This window comes from Hemicordylus capensis, chromosome 1, assembly GCF_027244095.1.
Source record: "Hemicordylus capensis ecotype Gifberg chromosome 1, rHemCap1.1.pri, whole genome shotgun sequence".
Classification (NCBI taxonomy): Eukaryota; Metazoa; Chordata; class Lepidosauria; order Squamata; family Cordylidae; genus Hemicordylus; species Hemicordylus capensis.
Genome location: NC_069657.1, coordinates 122,813,056 through 122,829,700, shown reverse-complemented (window position 1 = coordinate 122,829,700; position 16,645 = coordinate 122,813,056). Strand labels below are relative to the sequence as shown.

The following is a 16,645-nucleotide window of genomic DNA, read 5'->3' as shown; positions in this document are numbered from 1 at the left end:
TAAAGACTGGTAGCTAGGGTAAGTCCAGTGATTTTCAGTCCTGACACTGATGTCAATGCTGGGGAGTGGGGCAGATAGCCTTGTTAGTCAATCCAGGTTCAATTAATGCTTTAAAAGTGTTATTATGCAGTTCTATTACTGAAACTAAGGAGATCAGGCCCTGTAAGCTTCCTGGATTGGAAACTGCTTGGGAACCAAATGTAAGTACTCCAAACTCTTTGGAAGAAGTACAGGTGGAATCCATGAATACTAAAATTTCTGCTGTAGAAGATAAGGAGAAGGTGACACGTTCTTTTAGTAATTCCCCATGCTTTCCCAAGATAGCTCATCTTCCAGGGTGTTTTTTTTTTAAAGACTTTGTGAAGCATGGTGTTAAAGGGAAAGGTCTTTTCTAAAGTGATGCATTTCCTGATCTTCGTGCATAATGGGAATATAAAGTTTGTCCTACACAATCCATCATAGCCCTATTAAATCTAGTCTCCTGGCATTGGCAGTGGCCCAGATACTTCCAAGTGAAATAAATCTCCAGTCCTATCATGTGCTCTTGTGAGGGGCTGTTTAGTAAAGGAGAGGGAAAGAGCTGCTCAGAAAGGAAAGGAGAAGCCTTTTGTCCCCGTGTTGGTCAATATTTTATACTATGAAACAAGCTTAATGTTACTTTTATTTTTCCAAATGTATTCACATATATGGAAATCTTTGAGCAAACCTATTTTATAGTTCAGGCTTCTGTTTAGTCTTCATAGGTTTATAATGCTGCATATCAAAGTTTTGAGTGAACTATAGAGTGAAACTCTTAGAAAGCTACATGAATCTTTTGTTGAAACAAAGGGTTAACCCCAAAGTGTTTGGTTATTGCCATGGATCATGCTTTTGTGCATAAATAAAAAGCTGGAAACCGCATGAAAGCAGTAGTTGGGTTACCACACAACTGGATATGCTTAGGACTGAATGCTTCATAACTCTAACTACTGGGGAGTTGCAAACTTTATAAATAACCTTGCAATTGGTTAAAACCATATTAAAACCAGATGAGCAAAGACATAAAGTGTTTAGTTTAAAGTGGGGTTCAGTGAGTGCAATAATCTTGATGAAACTAATCCAACTGAGATAGGTATATAATTTAGGAGAGAGTGGAAGTGTGGCAGTTCTAAATTTGTGAATATATTCCTGGAGGGTATTAAATCAAACATTCTTGCATATGGGAGATGTATATGAAGCCCCCCCACCCGAGGGAGAGGGGGAGGGGAGGGAGGGAGTCTACATAATTAGAAACCATTGTTTAGTATCACTTCTCCTCCTCCTCCAGCTTCAGTCATGACCTCCAAATGTCAAAGTAGCCTCCAGATGTCACATGTATATTCTGTACTTCACCTAGCACACTGTTACAATATGTTTAGAAGTAGAAGATCACCTGAAAAGTCTGGTTATTTAATAATTCTATGCCTAAGAGTAGTAATAAAGGAAAGATTGTGCTGTCGAGTCAGTGTTGACTCCTGGTGACCACAGAGCCCTAAGGTTTTCTTGGTAGAATACAGGAGGGGTTTACCATTGCCTTCTCCCGTGCAGTATGAGATGATGCCTTTCAGCACCTTCCTGTATCGCTGCTGCCTGATATAGGAGTTTCCAATAGTCTGGGAAACACACCAGCGGAGATTCAAACCAACAGCCTCCTGCTCTCTAGGCAGGTTCCTTCCCCGCTGCACCAGTAGGTGTCTAAGAGTAGTATTAGATGAGGCATATTGGTGTATATGAGAAGTACAAGGGGCATGCTAGTCATTGTGATCACTCTCTTTTCTTGTGGTGTTTGCAGGCATCTCTGATTTTATGTATGTATGTATGTATTTTATTATTTATTGATATATAGTTCAATGCATATACCACCTTTCATAAAACTCATGCCAAGGTGATACTAATGCATGTATAAGAGTCTTGCACAATATACAGCCCCTGGGCCAGATTTGGCCTGCGAAGCCGTTTTTGCTTGCCTGCATGGACCTGCACTGTATGAATGAGAAGCCCCACCTAGCCAACGAAGGGGAAACCCAAGAAACTTCCCAGGTCAACTCCCTTCCAAGGTCAAAGCAACAAGTGGTGATGGCTCCAGGTTTGTGTAGGGCTTGGCTTCTCCCTCCCTTTCCTGCCAATGCCTCACCTGCTCCTCCCTTCAGCTAGAGAGCCTGGTGAAAGCAGCCGCACTGTGTTGTTTGCCTGCTCAGTTCCCACCACTGGCTTGCTTGGTGCCGGCTGCAGCTCCTGGCTGGGTTTGCTTTCTCCTTCCCTTCCGCTCTGCCTGCTCAGTTCCCACCACTGGCTTGCTTGGTGCCGGCTGCAGCTCCTGGCTGGGTTTGCTTTCTCCTTCCCTTCCACTCTTTCATTCTCTGGAGAAGCAGTGCTTAGCCACCACAAAGGCTAAGCCAAGCGCTCCCTCCTTAGGTCAAAGCAACAAGCAGTGAAGACTCCAGGCTTTCCCCCTCCCCTACTCTTCCCCTCAGCCAGAGAGCAGTGAAGGCACCCTGCTGTGATGCTTTCCTTCTCAGTTCCTGCTACTGGCTTGTTCTCTCTCCTTCCCTTTCCCTGTCTTCCTCTGGAGGATAGTGCTGCCTGAAAAAGAAAAACTCCAGTTTTATTCTAAGTTTGTAGCTTTTGGGGTGCTTGGGGAGTGGAGCTGCAGCGTGTAAAACTAAGTGGTGCAAAGTACCATACCCTCCTTGGGAAGTGATTTTCTCTCTCATTTTCTGTGATTAGGGTTGCCATATTCTGGCTTTCCAAACCTGGGTGCCTCATTTGCATATTATGTAAATTAGCTGGAAAATAATTTCTGAGCAGAATAATGACTGCATGTTTTGCTCCATAACTCCGCTCCTACAAGGGTTAGAGTGTAGCTTTAAAAAAAAAATTAAAATGAAAGCTGAAATCTGGGAGAATCTGTGTTGGCTAAGCAAGCTGGGTGAGATGCTTAAAATCTGGGTGAAACCCGGAATTTTGGGGGATATGGCAACTCTATTTGTGACTCACAGAAGCAAAATCTTTCTTTTTCCTCAGCACCAACCATCAGAATTTGATTTTGTACCTGTGTTAATGTTCCCTCCCCAAGATCTGATCCAAGACAGAAGGCTTTGCCTGAAATAATGTTCATGCACAGTGAAGGCAGGAAGGTAGATGTGCTTCTGGAGTTTTCTACCACTTGGTAGGATGATCTGAGAGGATAGTATAGCTTGAGTCACTGCTGCCTTGGTTCTTGGATTTTACAATAGCTGCCTTGGGCTAGCAAGGTTCTCTTCAACATAAACTATGAGGCAAACATTTTCACTGATTTTCGGATACAGAAATTACATTTTACAGGTCTCATCTCTGGCTGTTATCCAGATTAAATTACTCATTAGTAGTCCCATTGAAATTAACAGAGCATGGCTCACTTAATTTCAGTGAGACTACTCACGAGTAATTTAATCTGGATGTCAGCATATGTATGTATTTAATTATGTATTTTTAATAATTGCTTCAATAATTAATTTTAATGCAATAATTAATCTGCTGAAAATTGGCCTCAGCCCCTGCATACTAATTCATGCTTGGTTCTGGACCACTGGAGCATTTGAGTTGTGTACCCCTTTTGTATAGTCCACATTTATTCCACCTGTTTGAAGATTACCTGCACAGGTGTAGAATCAACAGATTGGCATCTCCAGAATGTCAGTAATTATTTAAAGAATTATTTTTTCAAATGAGTGTCATGCCCTCATAGTTGTGAAGGAAATCTTGGACATGTGTACCATTATCTGGAAAAGGCTTAGAGCAGGGGTGTCAAACTGCTGGTCTGTGGCTTGGATCAGGCCCATGGAGGTCATCTGACTGGCCCTTGTGAGGTCGGGATGAGCCCCACCCCGCTGCTGCTTTTCTTCCCCTCTGCTGCAGCAGAAGAGGCAGCACATATACTTATTTCTATCTGACCAGCAGGCTTCCTTCCTTCCCCCACCGCCTCCACCAGGGCTAGTATTTCTCTCTCCCCAACATCCTTTGCGCAGCACTAGAAGCCATGAGTTGCTTCCTCCTCCTTCGCCAATGCCACTCTCCTCCCTCCTCCTCCTCCCTCAGGCCTTTCAGTGCACAAAGTGCTATCCCAGAAGAGGGAGAACCGGAGATAAAGAGGGGGAGGAGGAGACGGAAGAAGATGACAATGACAAAAACCACCAGAAGACAGCATGGGACACTTTGTCTCTTGGTGGGGGAACGGGCAGATGGGAAGGAGGAGACAGAGAGAGAAGAGGGTGGAGGAGGAAGAACAAAGAAGGGTGAGTAGAGGGTAAGGGATGCTGCACAATTCTGGGGCATGATGTATTGCACAATTCTGGGGCATGATGCCAGTATTCAGGGATGATGGGAGTTGTAGTCCCACAATAGATGAAGGCCCAAAGTTATGCAGTCCTGGGCTATGTCATTGTAGTCCTGGAGAATCAATAAACCAGTCGTCCAGTGTACATTTAGTTTAGGGATGTGCTCAGAATGCGATTCGCCATCTGAATCACAGCACAATCCCTTTAAAACTGAGGGCTTCCACAGCCCCATTAACAAAGAGGAGAAAAGGTCCACCTCTGCTCCTCCTCCGCTAGCCTCCATTGCCATATTTGCAGCACACTAGCTATCAGCGCATACCTGCCGTGCTCTTCCCCAGCTGCCCCCTGCAGTTGCCATCACACACATGGCCTCCGTACTTGCTGACGGTGCAAATGGCTGTCACTCATGCCATTTGTGTGCCAGTGCCCATGTAAGTGCTGGCGTAGCTCTGGGGCGGGGGGGTGGGGAGTGCTGCGAATATGGCAGTGGCAGTGAGCTGAGAAGGGGGTAGAGATGGACCTGTTCACCACCATGTTAAAGGGGTTGTAGAAGCCCTCCATTTTAAAGGGATTTGGACGCCGAATTATGTTTCAGCACATCTCTAATTTAGTTTTGTATTTCCCTTTCCCAACATTTTTTGTGGCAGTTGCTTAGAACTTCTTCAAGAGTTTTTTTCAGCTACTTACAATATTGTACATTTATCATTTAGCAAAATAAATTGCAGTCATCACACTTATTAATTTGTCTACCAGCAACTGCATAGCTGGTAACAGTTGAGCTCATTGTCCAACAGGATAGCTCACATTTTTGTGTTCTGTGATTAAATGTTTGCTTTTCCACAAAAACAAAGCAAATCCATGGATAAGACAATATTCATAGCATCTCACCTTGCCTAGTGCAGCCCTCTGGTAGGAATCCTAAGTTTTAATAATGTAGTCATGATTTTTTTTATTAACCTCATGGTGCCTAGTATATTGTAAACAATTCTAAAAGTTCAGCCATAAAGTAAAGTTTGGGACTTTGCCTGGAATAATGAAATTACTGGTAAGTTTCCTGGAGCATTGTTTCTTGCGGTTCATAGAAACACTAGATCGGAAGTAGAATCTATCAGGCTGAACCCAGCACAATGCTGTTGACATGGCTCCTTTAAGTCAGCTTCTTAGGTACCGGGAGTATTGTTCTTAATTGATTTGGGATTTAATCAGATGATGCTTGTTGGACAGTGAAGACTGTGAATGCAAAATATGCAAGCACTATCTTTTCTAGAAACCTTTGTCTGACTCTTTTTGAAAATAGTCCCTTTCTGTTCGTTTGATATCTCCTGTGCTGGAACAGGGGAAACACCACATAAGAGATAAGATACCCAAATATTTTTGAGAGGGTGTAGTGTGGAATAGCTTTGTTTGTATTGTGTGTGTAAAGACAACATGTTGGAATTATTTGCACACTTTTGCAACTGGAATATGGTTGGCAGAATGCATCATGGCCCCAGAGCCAGTTGCTCTGTGGCTTCTGTAAATGACCCTTATTAATAGAGAGTCTCAAAATTGGCTCTTCAAATAAATGTTGGTAACTCCTAAGCTAGATTCTTGAAATAAAGGCCATTACATCATTGTCCAGCTATGTCGACTTAAACAAAATGTATTTGTATGCACAGATTAGGGGGAAGAAGAAAGCCCTTTCACACAATGATCAGTATGTATGCCATTTTCCACTTCAGCCTCTGCATACATTTCAGAAGAAGGGGGGAAAACACCAAGCATGTTGAAATAATTTGAGGAATGGTTATAGCCTGATCAGTCTTGGTAATCCAAAAGGGAGGAGTGCTTGGTGTATTATTACATTTCATATATTGTTTTTCAAGAGATGGATGCAATCAGTCATCTTCTTTCATATGGTTTAAAACACACACACATATAGACACAAACCTTGGCTTGCTGGCAAGAAAACTGTTATTTAAGTACACAATCCACTTCACTACTGAAACAGTTTTGCCAAACTTGTCCAAGTATTCTCACATGCTTAAAGATGGTATAAATATCATTTATAGCAAGCCGTTTACTTCAGACTATGGAATGGTTTCCTGCTCCCGTGATCTAAGTGTCCCAGTTTACATTATGGCCTTTATGGCTCTTGTTTGATGGAGTGATCAGTAAAAATTTAATGACACTATAAAATAATAAAAATGCCATTAATTTACCACGGATCTTAGATGCAGTGGTTGTAAAGTTACATTAATAAACAGAATATTTTTTACAACAAAAAGCATTGTTACGTGGGAACGAATAAATAACACACATAAATTTGGGAGCAATTTTACTGTTAGCGCACACATTATTATGGAATAGCCAATAAGTGTATAAAACATAGTATATAAAATTTTATGAAAATATACTGTGCACATCAAAAATTCAGCTCTTACCTAAGTGCAAAGAAAAGCCATTATTGTGTGCTTACTGTTATCATTACTTTTCTTCCACAAGATCACAATTTTCTATTTGTTCTACTTAGCTGAAGTTTCCAGCAGCCTTTGCCTCTCCCCACCACTCCACCCCCCACAAAGATAAGCAGTCTCCTTCTTTCAGTTGACTACACCAGTCCATTTTCCTTCACATACAGGAAGAAAGAATTGATCATTCCCATCACAGAAGTGAGGAGAAAGTTATTAACATAATGCAAAGTTAAAAATAATGCTTGAGGAGTTGACTGGTTTGGTGACTCTGGAAATAAGGGGATAATAATCTCATAGTCCATCTGTCATCACTGGGGTTGCTCCATCAGTGACTGTGATAATATGTGAATATGAGGGATGGTGCAGCCTTGTGGCTTGGAACATTTAACATCCATCAATGCTCACTAAAGGGGGCTTTATCATTTAAATATCTTTATTTAATATGCAACATCTACCTCATACATCATCATTTCAAAGCACTTAACCAACAGTCCTGTGACACAGTGATGCAGGCTTTAATTTTTTCAATAACTTTTATATTGCCTGCATGTTTGTGCCTGACAATGCATAAATAAGTGCCTAATCGTGTCACTGAATGGAAAATGAAGATTTGGCTGTTAGCAAAACAAATTCCGCCCTGGTGTGCTGTCACCCCTTCACTTTTAAAGTAGCAATGAATTGTCTTTTTTATATACCCAATGAGTTAAAACAGTTTTATTTGTGCTTAGGAAAAAAACACAGGTTTGTTTAAACTGTAGGTTTTCTAGTAATCATCCTGTCCTGAGTTGGAATTGAACCCAGTGTGCAGCATTACCTGAAGTATGCTTATAGTGGGTTTATTTACTCAAGGCTTGCAGCTTTATGCTATAGGCACAAAGAGTTTTGTTTTAAAACAACTGATCAAAAAAAGCACCCCAAGATTATCTGAAGACAAGGGAGTTTTCTGTGCATGAAAAGTTTTTTTAAAATGTATATATGTGAGTGTATAAATTTGCACAATCAAGTATATACCTCCACGTATACCTACCACGTATACCTCTCTTCTTATGTACAGGCATGCTCACAACTATTAACTTAAAAATAGAATTTAGATGGGTACCTGAGGACATGTGCAAAATTGTATATATTTTCTATATCAATATACCCTTCCATTTGTGAGTTTGCCAGATCTGTCCCTTTACAATCAACTTCTTAATTTAATATTCAGTTTACAGGATCTACCTAAATTGCCCTGGCCTTCAGAAATTCACTTACATTTTTACTTACCACACATACCAAGACAATTCCCCCCCCCTTTACTGTTTTCCTGTAAAATATTAGTAAGACATATATAAAGAATTGTTATAGAACTGAATATACTTCAGATGAATGGAACACTGAAGTATATTACAGAATCATAAATACATTGCAGTTCTTTTAGGTATTATTATCATGAATGCTTCTCTTCCCTTTCTGTTCCTGTGTCTTATCATGTAATTTTCCCTTTTCTCTTTCAGTGTCAAAATATTGATATTCTTTCAGAAACTTTCTTTTTAACACAGAATATTTTCTGGAGAAAATCAAAGGGAATGAATGACTAGGATTCATTCAAGGATACTTCAAATGTGCATATTGATATATAGCAGGTTCTGTTGATTTTTTTAAAAAAGCAGAATGCCATTTCCCCCTTTTTTTCTAAAACACCCTTAGGTGATTTTGCCATGAAGATTGCAGATGTCACATTAGCAGTCATTAAGAAAATATTTTAAATGCAGTTTTTTGCGGGGGAGGGGGGGATAGAAACACTGACTGACATCCTGAATGAATTACTCTACAGAAGTCCTATTGAAGTTAAGTAGTCCTTTAGAGTAACCCCTGAGTACTCTTGAGTAACTTAGTCTGGATATCGGCCACTGTATGCATAATTCTTATTATCTTCTGAGTGCTGAAACCATACAAAAGTCTAAGCAATCTCTCTCTCTCTCTCTCTCTCTCTCTCTCTCTCTCTCACACACACACACACACACACACACTTTAAACGTAGATGTCTTGCGCAGGTGGGGGGAATCATGGCTCTGCATTAGCAAAAAAGCAAACATTCTGATAGTGAACAATTATTATTGGATCACATAGAATAGCATCCTTCAATAGAATGCTTTCCCTCTTTGTCTTTCTGTAGCCAATATTTTCAGGTTCTTATTTCAGCATTTTTGCATATGAAAGTTGTATAACTGGCTAGAAATACAGAGAAAAATTTATAAAGAAAACTCAGCAAATAGGCAAAGAAATACAGAATTAAAAGTTGACCCCCAAGATTTTATACAGGAGGTTTCAGAAAGGCTTTAGGAAAGTTTAGAAATTGTTGAATAGTATCTTAGATTGTGCCATGGAGTGGCGCAGTAAAATGATTGTATGCCAGTCTGATAGGTTTGCTGTTTGTATTTGTTTTTCCCTGTGGCTATGAAATGTGTTAATGTATTAGTTAATCTAACCTCCTGGACACTTTGGTTGCACAGAATTAATTAGGAAACAATGCTTTTCTGAAAACCATTAGATCAGAACAGCACTAACATTTGAGAAAGAAGAAAAGTGAGGCGGGGAGCTGTGTTTGAGTTAACTGTGCAGCTGGTTTTTAAGAGGAATACAAAGTTCCTTAGACATTTTTCAGGAGAGAAAATCTGTACTGTTTTTCTCCCAGTGTCTAATATGCTCAGTACGGAACTAGGTCATTGAACAATGGAGTGAACAGCAATCTGCACTCTTCTGCTGCATAATGCATTAAGTATAACATACAGAAACTGTTCACAAAACTGAAAGCTGGTATTTGAAAGCTGGTATTTCATGCTGTAAATGTAAGATGACATGACATTTAATATTGTTTCATAGTAATGAACAACAATGTTTTGTTCATTCACAACACAATGCCAAGTCAAGAAGTACCAACAAGGCAAGAGGGAAAACACATTTTGGGTTTTTTCCATCAGTGCAATAAATTAATGATAACCATTTAGCACTCTGCTACTGATCTAGAGTACCACTGAGGCTACCATTGTGAGAGAATCTTGTGCTGCCATTGTGGTTGCATTATTGTTGCAAGGCTCTTGTCCTCTATTATTTTGAAGATCTGGTTGACTTGAAAATTGTCTCTTGATTATTGTTTCACTGGTTTCAATCCAGTTTTCTTGTGTAAGTTTTCAGCACTCAGAAGTGATGTGTTTTTCTAGGAAGAAGCGCTGTCCTTTCTTTTTCTTGCTCTCTTTTTTAAAATTCCCATTGAGGTTCAGTTCAAATTCCTAGACAACATAATAGTATCATTTCTGTCATCTACTATTCCTTCTTTGAAATACTTGTCTTTGAAAGCCTCTTGCATAAAATTCAGACTTGTGTGTTTTCTCAAGGGTTCAAATGCAAACGCTTCTCTCTAAGAGAAGAGTGGTGGTGGTGCTAGTGGTGATTTTTCAATTAAATTAAGTTTCAATAGAAAGTTCTCTTTAAGTTCCAAATTCTAGCATTTCTCAAATGCCAACATATTTCCCCTCCATTATTCATTTAAGAAATCTACAGGAAAGACTGATTGATTGTTGTTGCTCATAGAGGCACTCCTACCTCTGGACTTGCAGACCGAAGTCCAGGGCCTCCACACTCCCCGAGGGCCCCCAAATCATTTTTAATCTGTCCCGGGTTGTGTTGGTCGCATTTAAAATGTGTTAAAAAATACTCTGTGTGTGTGTGTGTGTGTGTGTGTCCGCCCATAAGCATTTGGGTCCAGACTCCAAAATTATCTAGGTGCACCTCTGGTTGCTCACCAGTGATTTCTGGAGTCTCTGTTCTAATTCTTTATTTCTGTATTATAGGAATTCCCCCTGTCCCATCTTATACTTTTCTTAAGGGATTTTAAGGATATTATCCCTGACAATAACCCATTTTCCTTTTATCACACTTGAAATGAATAAGCAGAGTGGTCACACTTCATCTGACTCTGAGAGCTAGTAATCCTCAGAGGCCAATGGCCCAGAGCCACTTTATCATCTCTCTATTGATCATTTTTAGATTGTGAGCCCTTTGGGGATAGGGATCCATCTCATTTGTTTATTATTTGTCTGTGTAAACCTCCCTGAGCCATTTTTGGAAGGGTGGTATAGAAATAGAATAAATAATTAATAACAATAACTAGCTGGGCCGGGCACAGAACATCTGCACCTCCGCTGGATCGGCCAGCCTGCTTCTCCCCTCCCCACCTGACCTTCTTCCCCCGCCTGGCTTCTTTTCCCTCGCCAAGCTTCTCCCCCCCCCGCCCATGATTTCTGGTTGGCGGGCTGGCAAGCTGGCCAGCCACCTCCTCCTGCCCACCAATTCTCGGCAGCCAGGCCGGCCCGCCGCCTGCTGCTCCTGGCAGCCAGGCCAGGCCGGCCCAATGCTGCCTGTTCCCGCCGGCTGGCCAGCCAGCCGCTGTCAGGAGCAGCCTGCTTCCCCCCCGCCACCCCGCCCGCGGTTTCTAGCTGGTGGGCCGTCCGGAAAAACGGCCTGCCACCTCCTCCCACCCGCCCGCCAATTCCCAGTGGCCGGCCCGCCACAGCCTGCTGCTTCCGACAGCCAGGCTGGGCCAGCCCACTACTGCCTGCTCCCGCTGGCCGGCTGCTGGCAGGAGCAGCCCACTTCTCCCCCCCCTCCTGCCTGCGTTTTCTTTCTAGCTGGCTGGCTGGCCAGAAAACCAGCCTGCCACCTCCTCCCGCCCACCCTTCTGCCAATTTCCGGCAGCTGGGCCGGGCCACCACATGCTGCTACCAGCGGCTGGCCCCCCACTGCCTGCTGCTCCCAGCGGATGGGTTGGCTCACCACCGCCTGCTCCAGAGGCTGGCATCCCTATTTTCTCCTGTCCCCGTCGCTAATTGGCAGCTGCTTGCGAACACTCGCGAGAACTGCCATGCATGGGATTAGCAACAGGCACGCCTAGGAGAAATAAATATATAGATAGACGATACTACTACTACTAATAATAACGATAATAATAATAATTAATAATGTTAGAGTTGCTGCTACTAGATATCTTCTTCCTATATTTCTATGGGGATATGGCCATAGCTCAGTGGCAGAGCATCTGCTTTGCATGCAGAAGGTCCCAGGTGCAATCCCTGGCATGTCCAGGTAGGGCTGGGAGAGACTCTTGGTTGAAACCTTGGAGAGCTACTCTGAGTTCAGTGTAGACAATACTGAGCTAGATAGACCAGTGGTCAGTATAAGGTAGCTACCTATGTCCCTGTGTATGAAATGGAGACAGTTGGAAGGTTGTCTGATAGGATAACTTCTGACATTAGCAGCACTCTTATCCTAGAACTAGCAACGTTGGTCCAGAAAGTGATCACATCATATACTACACCCACATGGTCTCCCCACTGCATAAGCTAAGTGTTGGAAAGCAGCCACATGGAATAGGCAAACATGCTGGTATGGTAACTTGTGAACTGGCTTGTTGATTTAGTTTGCTTTATATTAAGAAAAGAGGATGGTTTTCTAGAAGACATGAACTCTATTAATTTTCATTAGGTTTGGTTAGTACTGGTGTTTTGAATAAGTTCTAGTCTCTGATCACATGATTAACCAAGCAGTACCACCCCATTACAACCATAGGGCCTTTAACTAAACTCCAAATGGATGTTCTTAGTTAAACTGGATTTGTGTGGGAGTTTTGTGGGGGAGGGGCATGGCCTATAATAATTACTGTTGCAACTAGTACTAACCAGGTTTGTTGTCAGTGGACGGTATCCTTGAACAGCTGCTGAAGCCACAGCATCCTGAAGATAGAGCTCACTGCTCATGCCTGGCCACAATTCAGCTGGAAGCTGCAATTTCTTCTGACAATTCCCCTGTATAGCTTCATTCTGTGGTGCGGGGGGAAAGAGGCAGCCACCAGTAAGGACTGCAGTTTTTCCTCCCAGTACCTCCATTATGATGCTATATTGGAGGCATTGTTGTTGAGGGGGGTAGTGACCTCAAGAGGAGCTCTGGAGAAAAAGTGTTTTTAAAACCCCCACAAAAAACAAGGAATAGGTGCCACTTAAAAAGTCCCCACCCACTGAACTTTAGAAAGGCCCACCCATTATTGAAGGGGCCACCAGTTCGCATTTTGCCAAGGACTTTTCAAACCTAGAACCAGCCCTAAGGCAATATCTACATGTATGGCTTGCAGCCTGCATTGGCTGGGCAAGGCAAGGACAGAAGCAGAAGTCAAAGAAGAATGGAAAAATTAGTAGTGACAATAGGACAAGGGAGAGGGCAGCCAGTTGAGCGAGCCAGGTGAAATGTGGAAGAGTAGAGTAATATGCAACAGAACATATTTATAGGCTGCTTTGAGTACAAGGTGTTGTTTTTGTAGAGGAGGATAGAAATGAAATAATAATCTGCTCATGTCTGCAATAATAAATAGAGCATATCAAGTATTAATGTTGCACTTTTTCTTTGTCAGGAAAGAACACGTTTTGAGAATTTAGGCCCACAGCTATCAGGGAAGCCCAGTGAAGATGGAAAACTGGGCCCAGGAGTCATTGATCTTACAAGGCCAGAAGATGCAGAGGGTGAGTTATTGTAATAAATGAATCACTGAGCATTGCTTTCCATGACCACTTTAAAGTTGGATACATCATGATGTCTTAAATGAGCATTGTTTAGCTAATTTCCCCATGCACCATTTTGAGGCATTTTGCATGGATTGTAGTGACATGACAAAGAGCAAGTCTTGGTCTTAAACTGGTGTCATACAGTATGCATTCTCTGCTCATTATTTACAGACTACTTCAATTGTCCTCATAATGCTCTCTCTACATGAATCAGTTCAGTTACTTCAGCTGACGGATATGTGCATTTAATTCCCCACATGAGTAGTGTAATTTTGGGCAAGGTGACTCAAAGATTTATATCAGATTCTGTTAGTGGAGATTTCTCATTTTGGGGCACCTGAAACACCTGCTTATGTGGATAGTCCACTCAATTAGCTCAAGCACACATTAACACTCCTCTACTACTGTATATTTGAGTAACTATAGGGATGGTAATGTTGGGTCTAATCATGTGGCCAAAGAATACCAGTGATAGGGGATGTGCATGAATTTCGATCGATGCATTGGTTCAAATACAAACCAGTTTGTGGTTCTGCGAACAAGTTCATGCCAGTTCGGCCCAACCACAAACACATTCAGTTGTTCGAGGGTGGCGATGGATAGGTGGTGATGAGTAGCACCTTTAAAAGTGAGTAGACCTTACCTTTGTGCCACCATTCCATGAAGCTTCCTGCTGCTGTGGTGCTCCCTCCAACAGCCTGCGTGTGGCGCTGGCATGCACATTACCACTCCTACTGTGTATGCACAGAGGCCATGTGCATGTTAGTGCCGCACCACCTGTGTTGGGGAAGCAACACAGCAGAATGAAGCAGCATGGAGTGGTGGCACACAGGTAAGGACCTGTCCATTCACTTTTTAAAAGTCCGCTCCGCTCCCCCCCCCCCGGCACCCTAGAACTACTGAACTGGTTCGTGGTTGGCCTGAACTGGCACAAACTGGTACGCAGAACCACAGACTGGTTCGTATTCGAATCTGTGCAAGGAATGAGGTTTGTGCACATCCCTAACCAGTGATCACCTCCTTAGATACAGTAACTATGGGCACTGTGCCATAAGCATCAATTGTGGCTTGTGGTCATTTGAATACACTTCAACAGCACCATAACATATTATCATCGTCACTGCAAGTAAGAAAAGAGCAAGAAAGTGTCTTATCCAATTTATCAGTTCGCTGCAGATTAAAGCTGTGGATTTTTAATTGGAGTTGTCAAGTATGAAGGAGCATGGAGCGTCCGTGGCTGTACTGCTTAGTTGAGAAAATATCTTTTTGAAAATATTACCTGCACTGAGATCCTGGGGGTTGTAGTCCTGTTTCTATTAAAGCCAATGGAAAAGTTCCCATTGATTTCAATAGTCAAGGAGTGCACACTGTAATGTTTATTTTAATTAGTTACTTGGATTGATCAGTTAAAAACAATGCGAGTAATCAACTAAAAGCCTTTAATAGGTTGACAGCCTTATTAGAAATACTTATACTGTTGATGAGTGACTAAATAGGTCATCTTCCAGCTTTGCCCTGTTGTTAAAAATCTTAACACTCAAGTGGTTCCAGTGAGCTCAGTTAGCTCCTTCTGGAATAAGTGGAGAAAGGATTGTGGTCACAGGTTGTTAGAAATCTGACACGGGCGCTTGTATTTGAAGGAATGCTATTAGGATAAGGCTACCTGGGTTATAAATGGCTTTTAATAGTCCAAGGCTGTATTTTTATTTCAGCTCAGGCATGCCAGCAGTACTTTGGCTATTGACCGGAATTCAGGTTCTAAGTATTTTTTTAATAGGTAAAGAATATATTATTATAAGTAACAAAAGACCATCCATTTGGATCCAATATGATTCCAGACAGACATATACAGAATATTTAGAAGTTAGGCTTGTGTAGCCATGTCAGTGAATGCAAATAAAATAAAATGTTCTTATACAGACAATTTGGGGATGACCTAACATTACTAAATGTTGTTCGGCCTTCATAATTTGCTATTAATTTGTAGGCTTCTGCCTACAGATCTGTATAATAGTTCCAAGAATTAGTACTATTAGTACTAATGGACCCCCACAGTTGCTTACTGTCTACTGGCAATTGCTCAACTGAGCTGTTTGGTCCTGTGGGGAGGAAGAAGAGATGTTGTGTACAGGGAGCTGCTGTCACGAAGCCGAGAGAAACCCGTGCTTAGTGAGAAACATTGTTCCTGGAGTGGCCAGCCAAGAAAGGCCTCTGGGAGTACTGTTGATTCTTATGGCTTTTGCAGCCCTATTGCTGGGTGGAGGTTTTATCCGGCTGGCTTACACCTTTGGGTTGGCCATACTGATGCACTGCTGAGGGTGAGGGCACCAGATTCTGTCTTTCACAACTGTGACGACATTTGTGAGGGGGATGGCTGTTGTAGCTTTGAGACGGGAGTCCAGTGAAGTGTGGGAAGTGTCCTTTTAGTCCTTTTGTATCAAAGGTTAGAGTTCCACCCCGAGGTGTGGGTGTTATGAACTGGTTGCTGGCGGCAGGTGGGGAGTTTAGACCTTACTGGTCCTCAGTCTCAATTAGCTTGAGGTTTCTTTGAGGGCCCCCTTCCCTTCCCCCCCTCTCTTTTTTGGTGAGAGGTGGGTATATACGCTGTGTGGTAGCTGTGTATGAGAGTGTGAGGTTGTCATTATGTGTTCTCTCAGTGGGTCTGGGAGTAAGGGGGTGCATGAACTGCGGTTCGAGCACTGGTTCGGCGCCGCTGGGAGGGCAGCAGTAGCTTTAAGGAAGTGGAGGGCAGGTTCTCATCTGTTCTCCACCACTTCATACAGCTTCCTGATGGGGCGGCACTTGGCCCAAGTACCCCCACGCAGTGCCAGCACGCACATTATGTCCGCACATGCATGGGCATCATTTGCATGGTATTGTGTGGTCAGCAAATGGCATCTGCACATGCATCCACCCATTTGTACGGTCAACATGTGTGTGCTGGCACTGCACAGGGGTACTTGGGCCAAGCAACACCCCAGCAGGAAGCGACATGGGGCGGCGGAGAGCAGGTAAGGACCTCCTCTCTTCTTTCTTAAAGCTTCTGCTCTCCGCTCCCGTTCCTGTGGTGCCAAACTTGTTTGGAACCGCATTCGTGCACACCACTCTGGGAGATGGCCATGAGATGGTAATGGGCAGAGAGAGAGATGGTGGTAGGAGTTAAGTTGGCTATGACAGGGGATGGAGGGATTGCCAAGTGTGTCTATCCCCCCAAACAGCCTTCCTTTTAATATTCATGATCTTGTTAACTATTGGCAAGCCCTGA

At 42.7% G+C, this 16,645-nt stretch overlaps 1 protein-coding gene across 20 annotated transcripts in view; it reads left to right on the top strand.

Moving 5' to 3' along the window:
- The window catches only part of SOX6 (SRY-box transcription factor 6), a 676,724-nt gene that overhangs the window by 605,916 nt on the left and 54,163 nt on the right, over positions 1-16,645 (top strand). For all 20 annotated transcript variants that reach the window (XM_053252042.1, XM_053251996.1, XM_053251998.1 and 17 more), the window contains one exon: positions 13,230-13,338. In XM_053252042.1, the coding sequence (XP_053108017.1) occupies positions 13,230-13,338 (109 nt within the window). The remainder of the gene's footprint in view (positions 1-13,229; positions 13,339-16,645) is intronic.